The 13,064-nt window shown below is 34.9% G+C and overlaps 1 protein-coding gene across 3 annotated transcripts in view; it reads right to left on the bottom strand.

Annotated features, from left to right (window-relative positions):
• LOC107721821 (neural cell adhesion molecule 2-like) overlaps positions 1–13,064 on the bottom strand; it is a 407,305-nt gene that overhangs the window by 95,446 nt on the left and 298,795 nt on the right. For all 3 annotated transcript variants that reach the window (XM_016529987.1, XM_016529989.1, XM_016529988.1), the window contains exons 4-5: positions 8,406–8,549; positions 1,824–1,961 (exon numbers count right to left, since the gene is read on the bottom strand). In XM_016529987.1, the coding sequence (XP_016385473.1) occupies positions 1,824–1,961; positions 8,406–8,549 (282 nt within the window). The remainder of the gene's footprint in view (positions 1–1,823; positions 1,962–8,405; positions 8,550–13,064) is intronic.

Below are 13,064 nucleotides of genomic sequence, written 5' to 3'. Positions count from 1 at the left end.
ATATATATATATATATATATATATATATTCATATTCATGTTCAAATAGCTATAGATTCTATTTACACCTAACGTTAGCAGGATTTTCTGCTATTTATACTACTTATTGCAAATAGTGGCAATTATCTGCACCTCAGTATTGTAGTACATTATAAAACAGTATGCATTAATAACATATTGAGTGTAAATTATAAATTTAATTCAAATAATTGATTATTGATTAATTATTTATGTCACCTTATGGGACAATAAATCCCTCCCAACACCTACCATAACCCTATCCGATACTTTAAGTTCAACTTTTAGATTATTTCCTTCATTATTATTGAAAATACATGCCTTTCCAACGTGATATCTGATTTGAAAAGGAAGGAAAAAAAGTTCGGCAAAAAGCGGATTCGAACCCCGCTCGACAGCGACTTAACTTAACACATACTTCACCATCTGCACCACTAGAGCAGTTATTGAAAGACAGTCTTCTGTAATACTTTGTAATCACACGTTGATGGGCGGAGTTAGTGTAAAACCTCTGCCAACAAGGCTGGCTATTTGCACTTGTAAGTAGACACTGCATTTTTTATTTGTGAACTGATGTTCAGCTGTTCTTTTTAAAAGCCCTGTCACCAACATTGTCATAGGCACAAAGATAACGCACAAACTATGTAGGCTACAATTTCAGTTTGTTTATTGTGAAATAACCCTGTCCTTAAGTCCTCTGATAAGCATTGTTCAGGGCTGCCGTTCCCAAAAGCTTTAATGCTTTCTTATGATACTTTTGGGAAAAGCAGCCCTGTTTGAATGTACTGTCAGAAGTGAGTGAACGCTCTCTGTGATTGATTAGTTCTGTCTTGCAACATTTGCGTGTTCAGATGAGCAGGAAAATAGTTCTATCCTACACAATTACTCGCTAACAAAGGTTATTCATCCAATTCAATGCATATTGTACGCATTATTATTTTTTTGTTAAATAAACAAAATCACTGGTAAATAAAAAACACCTTAGTATCGATATTTTTTGTTTGAGTATCGATACTTTCGATACTCGCATCAGTATCAATATATCGATACTTCGGATCGATACGCCCATCCCTACCATTCATCTCAATGAGCCTCCAGAAAAGTCACGGCATGGTTTAGGGTCTCTGTAGAAAGTCTATGGACCGAAGGGAGGCAAGCCTCCGCTGTAACTTTACCTGTGGGTGTCGCTGTTGGACAGTGTTACTTTATAAAAACGAGTGACTTTTAGACTTTTAATATCATATTTAGTCATATTTGCGCAGTTTTATTTTTGTAATATCGATTATTTTCTCATCCAGTTTTGAGGAGAGGAGACACTGCCTCCCTTGCCTCCGCGGAGGAAACGCCCCTGTGACAGACGTTATTAAGTGAGCTGGTAAATAGTTAAACATTAAAGTCCACATGAACCTAAGTTGCTATCTACTTTACTTCAGTATTGTGACGTATTTTCAACTAAAGCTGAATACTGAATAGAGGGTGGAGTTTTATTTTAGCGCACCTCCCTGCCATCTCTCGCTCATAGCAAACTAACCATTAGAGGCGAGTGGTTAAGCTGGTTAAGCTCCATCCATTCTTTGTCATCAGAGAAGGAGTGCCATTCCAGAGCAGAAGCACATTTTCAGATTTTGTTTAAAGATTACCAAGACAAACAACATTTTTCAGTGCATTAACTTTCATGGATTAATAGTATCAATTCTGATTTCATATGGACTTTTACTGGTCAGTCTGTGACTAGAGTGGGTAAGCTACAGTATGATGCAGAGCTCAGGGAGGAAGTGCATACAGTACGTGAAGAACAGCTCTTACCGTTCACCAGCACCACAATATCCCTGAAATCGATTTCTCCTCTGGCCTCAACACGCGCCTCACAGCGATACACACCCTCATCAGCTTTACTCACTCTCAGGATCTGCAGGTTGTTGGTGGGAAGGACCTGAAATCTGCCTTCGGGAAGAGAGAAACACAGATGTTAAAACTGTGTGAGACTGTGTGAGGGGAGCTTGCTTCACCTTACTGGTTGACAGAGTGTTGCTTTGCGATTACTACAGTGTTCTGTTGTCGTACAGTTGGTAGAGCGCTCCAAGTGGTTGCTAGTGTGTTGCTATGTCATTGCTAGGTTGTTCTTAATGTTGATATGTGGTTACTAGGGTGTCTGTAGTGTTTGCAAACACGTTACTATGCAGCTGCTGGGCTGTGGTTGCTATTGTTTTGCTATGCAGTTGCTACGGTGTTTGCCAACATGTTGCTATGCAGTTGCCTAGGGTGTTCTGGATGTTTGCCAACATGTTACCATGGAGCCCCTATGGTGTTCCAGGTGGTTGCTTGTGTGTTTCTGCAGTTGTTAGTGGGTTTTTGTGTTTTTCAAATATGTTTCTATCGAGGGGTGAGAACCAGAAAGGCGTAAGTGACATTTCACCAACTTTACAGAAGAGTCAAAACAAAAATTTTACCATAGTTTGATTTGACTGTGTACTGATTTCAATTGTTTATAATAAAAATGTGTACACTCATGGATGACAGTACTTTTGCCGGTAGAAAGAGCTCATTAAGAGCTTTCATTTGATATATATGTATATCTCCATTTCACCAAAAATGTCACTTACGCCCTTCTGTTTCACACCCCTCGCTATGTAGTGTACTGTAGTTGCCAGTGTTCCGAGTGTATACCAAACATGTTGCTATCCAGTTACTGGCATGGTTACAATTGGTCTCTAGTGTTTTGCTATGCAGTTGCTAGGGTGTTCTAAGTGTTAGTTAACATGTTGCTATGCAGTTGTCGCGGTGTTCTGAAAGTTTTCCAGTGTGTTCCTTTGCAGTTGATAGTGTATTCTTAGTCCTGGCCAACATGTTGCTATGCAGTTGCTGGGGTGTCCCAGGTGGTCACTACTGTGTTGCTATGCCATTACTAGGGTGTTCTAAGTGTTTGCCAACATGTTGCTATGCAGTCGCTGTGGTGCTCCAGGTGGTTGCTAGTGTGTTGATACACATTTTCCAGGGTGTTCTGGTTGTTTGTTAACATGTTGCTATACAATTGCTGGTATGGCTCTAAGTGGTGGTTGATATGTTGCTATGTAGTTGCTTGTATGGTTCCAGGTGGTAATTACTGTGTTGCTATGCGCATACTATGGTGTTCTGAGTGTTTGGAAACCTGTTGCTATGCAGTCGCCAGGTGGTTGCTACTGTGTTGCTAGGATGTTTTAAGTGTTTGTCAACATGTTATTATACAGTTGCTGGTATGGTTGCAAGTGTGTTGCTCTGCAGTTGCTAGGCTGTTTTGAGTGTTTGGCAACATGTTGCTATGCAGTCGCTGGGGTGCTAATGTGTTGCTATGCAGTTGGTAAGGTGTTCTAAGTGTCTGTCAACATGTTGCCATACAGTTGCTGGTGCGATTCATGTTGGTTGCTAGTGTGTTGCTATGTAGTTGCTAGGGTGTTCTCATTGTTTGCCAACATGTTGCTATGCAGTTGCTGGGGTCCTCTGAGTGTTTATTTGTGCATTGCCATGCAGCTGTTAGCGTGATTTGGGTGGTTGTTAGGGCATTGCTTTGCATTTGCTAAGGTGTTCTGAGTGGTTTGTGTGCTGTTGCTAGGGTGTTCTATAGTCTGAGACAGACAGACTGGCAAATTGCATGGGTTTAATCGTACAATGCTGAAATGTAATGCTCAGTGTTCAAACACTAACTGACAAGAAACAGTAATAGTGATACTGATACTTACTTTAGCAAATGATTACTGAAGCAATGTAAATGAAACTGATACTACTAATAACAAATGTGTCTGTGCCAAATAACATTTCAGATGTCATAGTCTTGGAGTCTTTGAATTGATCACTAAACTAAAACCAACAGGCAAGTGGTTTCTAAGTGAACTTAAAGTCATTCTGTTACATTTAAAGCGTTTGACAGAAATATAGTCCTCTGTGCGGTGAAAAAGCTAAAGATTTAATCAACATACTCATTTTTTATCTTTGTGCAATAATGGGAAAATATTATCATCAATCCTCAAAACTACTTCTGCTTCCATTTCAAGGACATTTGCTAAATGAAACACCTTCAGGATCACAGTCTTTCTTTGACTTTTGTCATCCCTCACTGATAAACACCCACCTTTTCTCCTCTGGTCCACAAGAGATATTTATAACTCTCTCCCTAATTAGAATAAAAATAATAAAATCTCCATCTTTTGAGATTTCTCCACCTTTTAATCTCCCAAGCTGGAAAGTGCAGATAGCTTGTCAAAGTTCTGCCTTTGAATTCTAATTAATGGTTTGACTACTAAAACATAGACAAAAGTATTTATTCCTTCAGCAGAGAACTTTACTGAATTCAGACACTGAACGTGGTTTATGTGCTTAATCCAAAGTGCATTCAAATATCTATGTGTTTGAATGAGCTATAGATTTGGTGATTTTTCATGGGTGTTTTTCAATAATGGAAGATTATGTAAAAGTTTGCAATTTGGGGTAATTGCATGTGTTGGGGCTAAAGGCACAATTAACATGATAATAAATAACTGGCTGACTGTTCCATTTCTTGACATGATGGTTAGATTCAAATGGGAAATGTCATATAGTACCTTAGAGATAAAGACCATATTGATAATGAAACCATTATACTCAAAATGTGTTTTTTAATAATGTTATGTTATGTTATATTATATTAAAGTATATTAAATTATTATGGGTTTTTCTTCAATGCTTTCATAATCTTTATTTTTTTTTTTTTATAATTTTATTTCTGTATTTTCAAAATGAACATTTTGAATGCAGGGCTCTACGCATATTTTCACAATACAAAATTTAAGAGTACCTTCTGGAAAATTTGCCTTACAATTACGAGGTGATATTTGACTCCTTAAAGTGATTTACTGGGGCTTTTTTAAACCTTTGTAGTGGCATTATTATTATTATTATTATTTTTTTTTTTTTACTTTTTGTAAAAGTATGACATCTTTTACATCAAATTCAAACATTTATATTTATAAGCTTTTTTTTTTTTCAAAATTTCCAATTAAAACAGAAAAAGAAGAATAAGTTACCAATCAAATACAAATTGGTAATCAGTATTAACAAATTTCATTTGCACTACATAGGTGGCATAGAAGAACACAAAATGGCATGTAGGTATATTTACAGAAGTCTAATTAGGCTCAGAGGTGGCATGAGTGTTAAATATAAAATTTTGAATATACAAATATTAAATGATTTAAATATCTGAAATGATACTTTAAAAAATTAAAATAAAACTGCCAGTAGGTGTCGGCAATTCACTGATTTTAGCACTGAATCATTCATTCAATATATTCGTTCAAACAGCTGATTCATGCAGGAACGAAGCAAGTGCTTCTTGTTTATTGAACTTCTTTTTTTTTGGACTTCTGTATTAAATTAGCATCACAAACCTTAATAATCCTTAAAAGCTGTCACTCACCTCAGTTCATCGTGATCTCACAAAGTTCCTTTGTAGTCTACGACGCTCACTGCGCAATGAATCTCTTATTTACATCGTGTCTAAACTTTGTTTGCTATAATGAGAGGATTCATGAACTTGCATAACTCGGCACTGAACAAAACTCCAGTCTTTTGAGCAGTGAGTGCATTCTGATTAACATTGCGAAAACACGTTATAAGTAGAAACCTTTGAAACTCCTCTGATCGCACACACAAATATGCTGATCTGGTCGCAATGGTGCTCCTAAATATTTTTTTGTCATATTTGCATGCTGTAATTGTTTTGAACAAGTATTAACTTAGATATTATTTAAAACATATATGCTCTATAAATACCTTGTGTCTTTTGCCCCATGCTGGTGAGGCCCACCTTGCCACCTCCTTTATTTATAAGATTATTATTATTATTATATTAGGATATTTAGTAAAGATCATGTTCCATGAAGATATTTTGTAAATGTATTACCATAAATAAGTCAAAACTTTATTTTTGATTAGTAATATGCATTGCTAAGTACTTTATTTGGACTACTTTAAAGGCAATTTTCTCAATATTTTGATTTTTTTGTACCCTCAGATTCAAGATTTTCAAATAGTTGTATCTCGGCTAAATATTGTCCTAGCTTAACAAACCATACATCAATGGAAAGCTTATTTATTCAGCCTTCAGATGATGCATAAATCTTATGACTTGTTTTGTGCTCCATGGTCACACACATTATATATATAATTTTTTTTTTTTTGAAAATGTACAGTTCCTCAGTAATTCCATAGTATTCTTTGAAGTACCATGTTTTATATGAATATGGTAATCATACACATATCATAGCATCATGGCACCACCGCATTCATTGTGAGCAGGGCCGTGCACAGACATTTTGAGGGGCAATGGCCCAAACCAAAAAAGGGGCACTAGAGGGGTGGGTGCTTGTTAATTCAAATGATCCAGTTGTTACAAATATACAATTAAAAGAGAAGAAAGCACACTCTGTAATAATTTCAGACTTTATTGTAGATGTTTTGATAAGAGTGGGTTCTTCCTCACTCTCTGAGCCTGCTTCTGCCTCATCTTCAATGGAAGTAGGGGAGAGTGGGGTAAGTTGAGCCAGTGGGTAAGTTTACCCCCCCCCTGTTTCTTGGCAACTGTACACTTTTACTGTCATGTGACCATGTATTTTGGCGCCACCCATCATTTCTGCCAGACTGTGAAAAGGAGAAACAAATGGGGGGAATGGAAGGCACCCATTTACTTTAAAAACTGTTTTTGGCTTGTCAAAGTAAAATTTTAGCATAACAGATGTAATGGTTGTTACATCAAAGCAAATGTATCCATTGTCTAAAAATATTTGATACATATAGGTGATTTAGCAACATATAAAACCATGCAAATCATTTAGCTAAATATTAGCCTGAACTGGTTAGCTACATTAGGCTAGCTATTTTTTATTTTTTTCCAAAATGGCAGCTATGGGGCAAAGTGAGCCAAATGTTGTGGGGTAAATTGAGTCAGCATTTTATACCAAATCCTTCTCTGATAAGAACCAGAAAATGCTTTTCATCACATTATAATCAGATATATCTTTCCACCTGTAGTCACTAATGGCCAACAAACTCTCTGTTTAGTCTGTTTTTAGGAAGGCTACAACTTTGGTGGTCAACATTGTTTCAGAAATGCAAACAAATAAATACTGAAATTTAAACTAATTTGGTTGGTTTTATGTTGTTAAAGTTAACTTTATGAAAATAAATATGACTGTTTGTAAAAGGAAATTATTAAATTAGTTTATAAATTGTTTATTTCACATGGGTTTGAATCAGATTTGGCCAGATGGTAATTTTACACCCAGATGGTGCATCTTACCCACTGACTCGACTCGGGTCAACTTACCCCTAACCCAGGGCAAACTGAGCCATGGAAACACTTTTTTATTAGAAGCCATATTTTTAGAAACCTTTGTCATAGATACATTCTGATCATTTAAAATTATTTATTAGGATAGGATAGATACTTACTTACTTTGTATTTCTGAGTCATTTTCCCTTGAGGTGACACATAAGTAAAAAATGGCCAATCTTAACCCACTCTCCCCTATAAGTATTAGACATTTATTTTAATATTTGACAGCATTAATCTATATTATATACAAATAAACAACTCATTTAGAACATTTATTTTTAAACTATTTATAGGCCTACTATTAATATTGTTTTAATAAAATATGATGTGTTATAGATTACTAGTATCAAGACAAGTGATTATAATGGGAAATATATTTAATTACAATAATTAAAGTGTGACAAACTGCTAAATATTCTATATGATGATTTACCTGCTGGCTTGCTGGAGCTTTAAAATCATGTTTGCAATGTTGAACTGCCTTTAGCAGCCTCCCTTTGCTCTTTCTCTCTCTGTCTCTGTCTTCTTTTTTGTGAAGGCATTATTATTATTATTATTTTTTTGTCTACAAAGTGTGCCAACAACAGCGAATTTTGTTATTTATGTTAGATCTAATCGGGTATAATAATTTGATCAGACATTCTAATTCTAAGAACGTGGATATTTTGTTGTAATCACTTTTAATCACTTTACCGACAGAAATACAAAAACAAACTATCAAATTATTAATTCAGCGATTCATCCACTGACTGTAATGTGGATTGTAATGCATCTACCTGTTAATGAACGACCTTCGGGAACTGTGGTCTCCACTCCAGATAGCGGCACACCGATTGTGAGTGATGCTGCGGAGCGGGCGGGAAAACACGGAGCGGATTCGCGGAATCAGCGGATCTTTAGCGGAGCGGTAACCGAACGCTTTGAGCTGGGGTGATGGTGGGGGGATTGGCGAGAGGAGCAACTCAGCCGATGAGGGCAAAGGGGCAGTGGCTCTAGCCACCGGGCCACCCCTCTGTGCACAGCCCTGCTGTGAGCATACTTACTGTTGGGTTCAGACGTGATTTCTTTGTTCTTGTAGAACCAGGACACGGCTGGCACGGGTGAACTGATGACATCACAGATTACCTCAGCATCCTCACCCTGACGAAACTCCTGCGGCGTCTTCACCTCGCGGAACGTCAGCTTCTCTGTAACCAAACAAACACAACGACATGAAGTACCACAGTAAACTCACATGTTCTCAAGAAACCAAATCCTGTAATTACGATATCTCAATCAGTGTCGTTATAGTTAAAGGCATAGTTCACCCATAAATGAAAGTTTTGTCAACATTTACTCACCCTCAAGCACAAAAGAAGATATTTTGAATAGTGGGTACCATCAAACTGTTGATGGTACCCACTGACTTCCATAATATGAAAAAAATAAAATAAAAATAAAATACTATGGAAGTCAATGGCTACTGTCAGCTGTTTGGATACCAACATCTTATTTTGTGTTCAACAGAAGAATGACAAACAGGTTTGGAACAACATGAGGGTGAGTAAATGATGACAAAATTTTCATTTTGGGATTAACTATCCCTTTAACTAAAACTAAAAATAAAACCATAAAAAGAAAAAGGAAAAAGAAAAGAAAAGAAAGAATGAATGAATGAATGAATGAAACATTTTTTTAAAATGAAATTTAACATTTTATTGAAATAAACATTAACTGACATTAATGCAAACATTAAAATAAAACGGTAACACTTTACAATAAGATAATGAAGTAGCAATGAAAAATACTTCTAAAGCATTTATTAATCTTAGTCAACATTTACTAATAATGGACAGTTGTATTTTTATTTAATATCATTAACAAAGATTAATAAATACTGTAACAAATACATTTCTCATTGTTAGTTAATGCTAGTTAATGCATTATTGTAGTGTTACTAATAACATAAAAAAATGAAAAATAAAATAAATGAAATGAAATAAAACAAATATATTGAAATAAATACACAAAGATAATAAAAAAAATGAAATTACTAAAACTCTGACTAAAATGAAAATGGAAAATATTGAAAATAAATCTAAATTTATTTATTAAAAATTAATAAAAACTATAATAATATCTCAACGATACTAAAATAACACTGATCTCAATATGAATATGATATTTTTTAATACATTCTAACTCTCATTAGAGTATCAGAAGAGTATTTGTAAACTATTGGGGTTTAAGTTAGGGTAAGTAGAATAAGTTGCCATGTAATTGCAAAGTTACTTCTAGTCAGTAGAATAAAAGTAAAGTGGACTATCAAAACAAAGTGTTACCCTATTTATTTCTCCACTATTCTCCTGTGTGATGAAAGAGCAACCACTGAGTTCTTTGCACAAACATTTACAGTACCAAAGTGAAAGCAAGTCGATTTCGACAGAAGTGCTTCTCTTTTAACTCAAAGTATAATGACAGGCACAGATCAAATTAATCAAGCTGTTTCACTGGCTAATCAAAATTATGTTTTTCTCCCTCGTCTTTGCATGCTCTGAATGCGATTGCATTCAGTCTCTTATTGCAAAAGTGTGCTTGTAGACAGACATAATCTCTTGCTGTTTGGCTGAAATCGTTTTTTTCTGAATCTCATAATTTGGCTTGAGCTGTGAGGTCAGGGCAGAGAACCACACTGGGCCTTGTTTCTACACTATTACACACAATTATTTAGTGCTTGACCTGCTGAAAACACTGAAGATCTTGATTCTTTTCAGCACAAGAATGCTGTGAATACTGTCCAACCGGATTGTACTGAAGGCCATCTTACAGAAATCACTGATTGATTTGATTTAGTAAAAAAAAAAAAAAGTGCGATGAGAGTGATTTGCTTTTATTTTCTGCGTTTTTAAGCATATCATGTTGCAGCATGTCTTCATAATGTCACAGTTCAGCCTGAATGACATCACATCAACACTGAGTAGGATTGGGAATCAAGAACCAGTTCTTGTCTATAACTGGTTCTGTTTTCTGAAAAAATACCGTAACCTCGTGAAATTCAAAAATAAAAGTTCAGTTTAACATGAAATTATGACAGAAATATATTGCTATTGCATGCTAAAATGTACTTTACAGAGTAATAATAATAACAATAGTTATAATAGAATATATATATATATATAAAATAGAAACATAATAAAAATAAAACATTATTTTTAAGAAATATCACGCAAGAGATTTTTCATCCAAGTTTTAATTTATTCAGTAAACCTGTTGCAGCGCTGTTTGAAAAAAAGATTGATTAAATCGTTACATTTTAATAAATTCATCCAATTTGATCATCTGTAGATCATAAACCACAGAATGCAGAAGAATTAATACAAACAACACATAATTTGGGGGGAGGGGTCTCTTATCGTTATTGTTCCAGAGAATAATTATAAAAAAAATAAAAAAAAACATTCATTACATCAATTTCATAATGTATATAGTCTGCAAAAAATCTCCTTACTTAGTATTTTTGCTTGTTTTCCAGTACAAATATCCAAACATTCCTAAATCAGTATACATTTACTTTGTGAAGCAAAATTACTTAATATCTTAAGTCTTGTTTTCAGAAAAATATCTGCCAGTCGGGTCAGAAATATACTTAAATCAAAAGGAAAACAAGATTATCTTTCTGACCCCGCACTGGCAGATATTGTTCTTGCTTTAAGCAAAAATGAATGAATGAATGAATGAATGAGACAATATTTTTTTCCAGTGAAAGCCTCTGTTACCTGGTGGATTGGTACAGTGTGATTCCTGGATGTTAAAGTCGGCCAATCAGATTTAACCTGTCTTTTTTTTTTTTTCAATAATTACGTGCAAAATTCATATGACTGCCAGTGCACTGACTGCAAATGAGTCTGAAAATGAGTCTATTTTTGCCTCAACAAGCAGGTAGTACAAGTACAGCTAGCATATATCTAATGCTATTCAGTCTTAAATTAAATCTTAAGTGAAAATTTGACTGCTCCGGTCTTATTTAACCTCATAGGTCTTGGCTGATTTCCTCCATCTCAGATAAAATAGTGCTTCGAAGAAGAGCTGCACAGGAGGACAGTGCATGGCTTTGGTTGCGGCGGATCTGAATTATTGCGAGGTTTCTTTTGGATAAATATGATTATTTTATACATCTATATCACAATATATAAAATATTATATATTAATAAAACTAATTAATGAAAAATGTTACATTAACATTCTGATTTATATGTATTATTTCATCTATCTATCTATCTATCTGTCTGTCTGTCTGTCTGTCTATAATTACGTATCTACATATTTATACATATTATTTAAATTATTATTTATTATATTATAAAACGATGTAACTAGTAATTATAACAAATATTATTACATAAATCTATCAGTCTATCTATAGAGATTTATAATTTATTAAAAAGCTGATATAAATCAATAAAACATAATATATATTAATATATATATATATACTGTTTTTGGATTCACATTAGACCAGCCTAGCTTTTTGTAACTGACTTTAAAAAGTTGTGACCAGTCTTAAAGAAAATACATTAGATGACTTTTTAAGACTAGTCTAAGCAGTTTATGCAACCCATCCCAGGACCGAGTTTGGACACCTCTGCTCTAGGTAATCACAGCGTGCTGATATTCAGCCATATCGCACAGCTATAAGAGTGTGATATTGCGTATATGCAACAGTTTGATGGCACAAGTGTAAATACAAAAGAGACAACAACAGAGTGTCTTTAACAACGCTTTTTTGTATGGAACTATTTCCTTCTGCCATGGATTCAAATCTTAGTTTGAAAGTTTAACAGATGAGTCCAAGCCTCCGTTACTAATTCGAAAACGTCACTTTAGATCTAGTAACGAAGGAATGTTGAGTTACTTCATTAAACGCTTATTGTATTACTGTATTAAAAGTTTACTGTATTATGTAGAGTAGAGTTTTATGAGAGAGAGATGGACTGAGCGAGTGTGATTACCTGCATCTGATACAGCATTCATTCTTCAGCTCAATCTCATATTCACAATAAAACATTAGTTTGAATGTCCGCTGATGAAAGCGATACCTTTGTCTTACTATCCTTTCATCTGTTAAAGGTGATTTCTGATGACAGCGCTCCTCACTGCATTTGTTGGCTGCATCTTACAAGGTGTTGTTGAAAGTAAAAATAACTTCCTTGTTTACAACCCTCCCTGCACTCTATTCAGAAGGGCTCATCCCTATGCCCTAATCCCTTCAAAACTATTTTTTTGGAACACACTTCTGCGTCTTAATGTGACGATCAAGGAGGCGCCTTCGTCGCACATTTTGCACACTGGTTGACCCCCAATTGTCTTTTAAGTTAAATATAATCTAAATTTCTGTATGTAATGTAATGTAATATGTATTTGTAATTGATATTGTGTCTATGTATTTGAAATATTTGAATGGACTGATAAAGGTAGCTGTAAAGTATTTTTGTTGAAGTACAATGTCGTTTTGACCATAATAATGTACCAATTCTAACTCGTATAAATATTACAGTAGTATTGAACAATACTATGCATACATTTATCCGTGAAGTAAATGTCTGTGATGCCAAACAACTTCCTTGTGCAAAGGATCATGGGGGCCTGAAGTGTCCATCAGTTGTACCCTTCGAAGTCCTTCATTCCGAAGGGCCCTTTGAAGTGGCCAGTTTTGAGCACTTTGG

The sequence above is a fragment of the Sinocyclocheilus rhinocerous genome, unplaced genomic scaffold, assembly GCF_001515625.1.
Source record: "Sinocyclocheilus rhinocerous isolate Xijiao unplaced genomic scaffold, SAMN03320098_v1.1 scaffold1265, whole genome shotgun sequence".
NCBI lineage: Eukaryota > Metazoa > Chordata > Actinopteri > Cypriniformes > Cyprinidae > Sinocyclocheilus > Sinocyclocheilus rhinocerous.
This window is presented reverse-complemented; position numbering and strand designations above follow the sequence as displayed.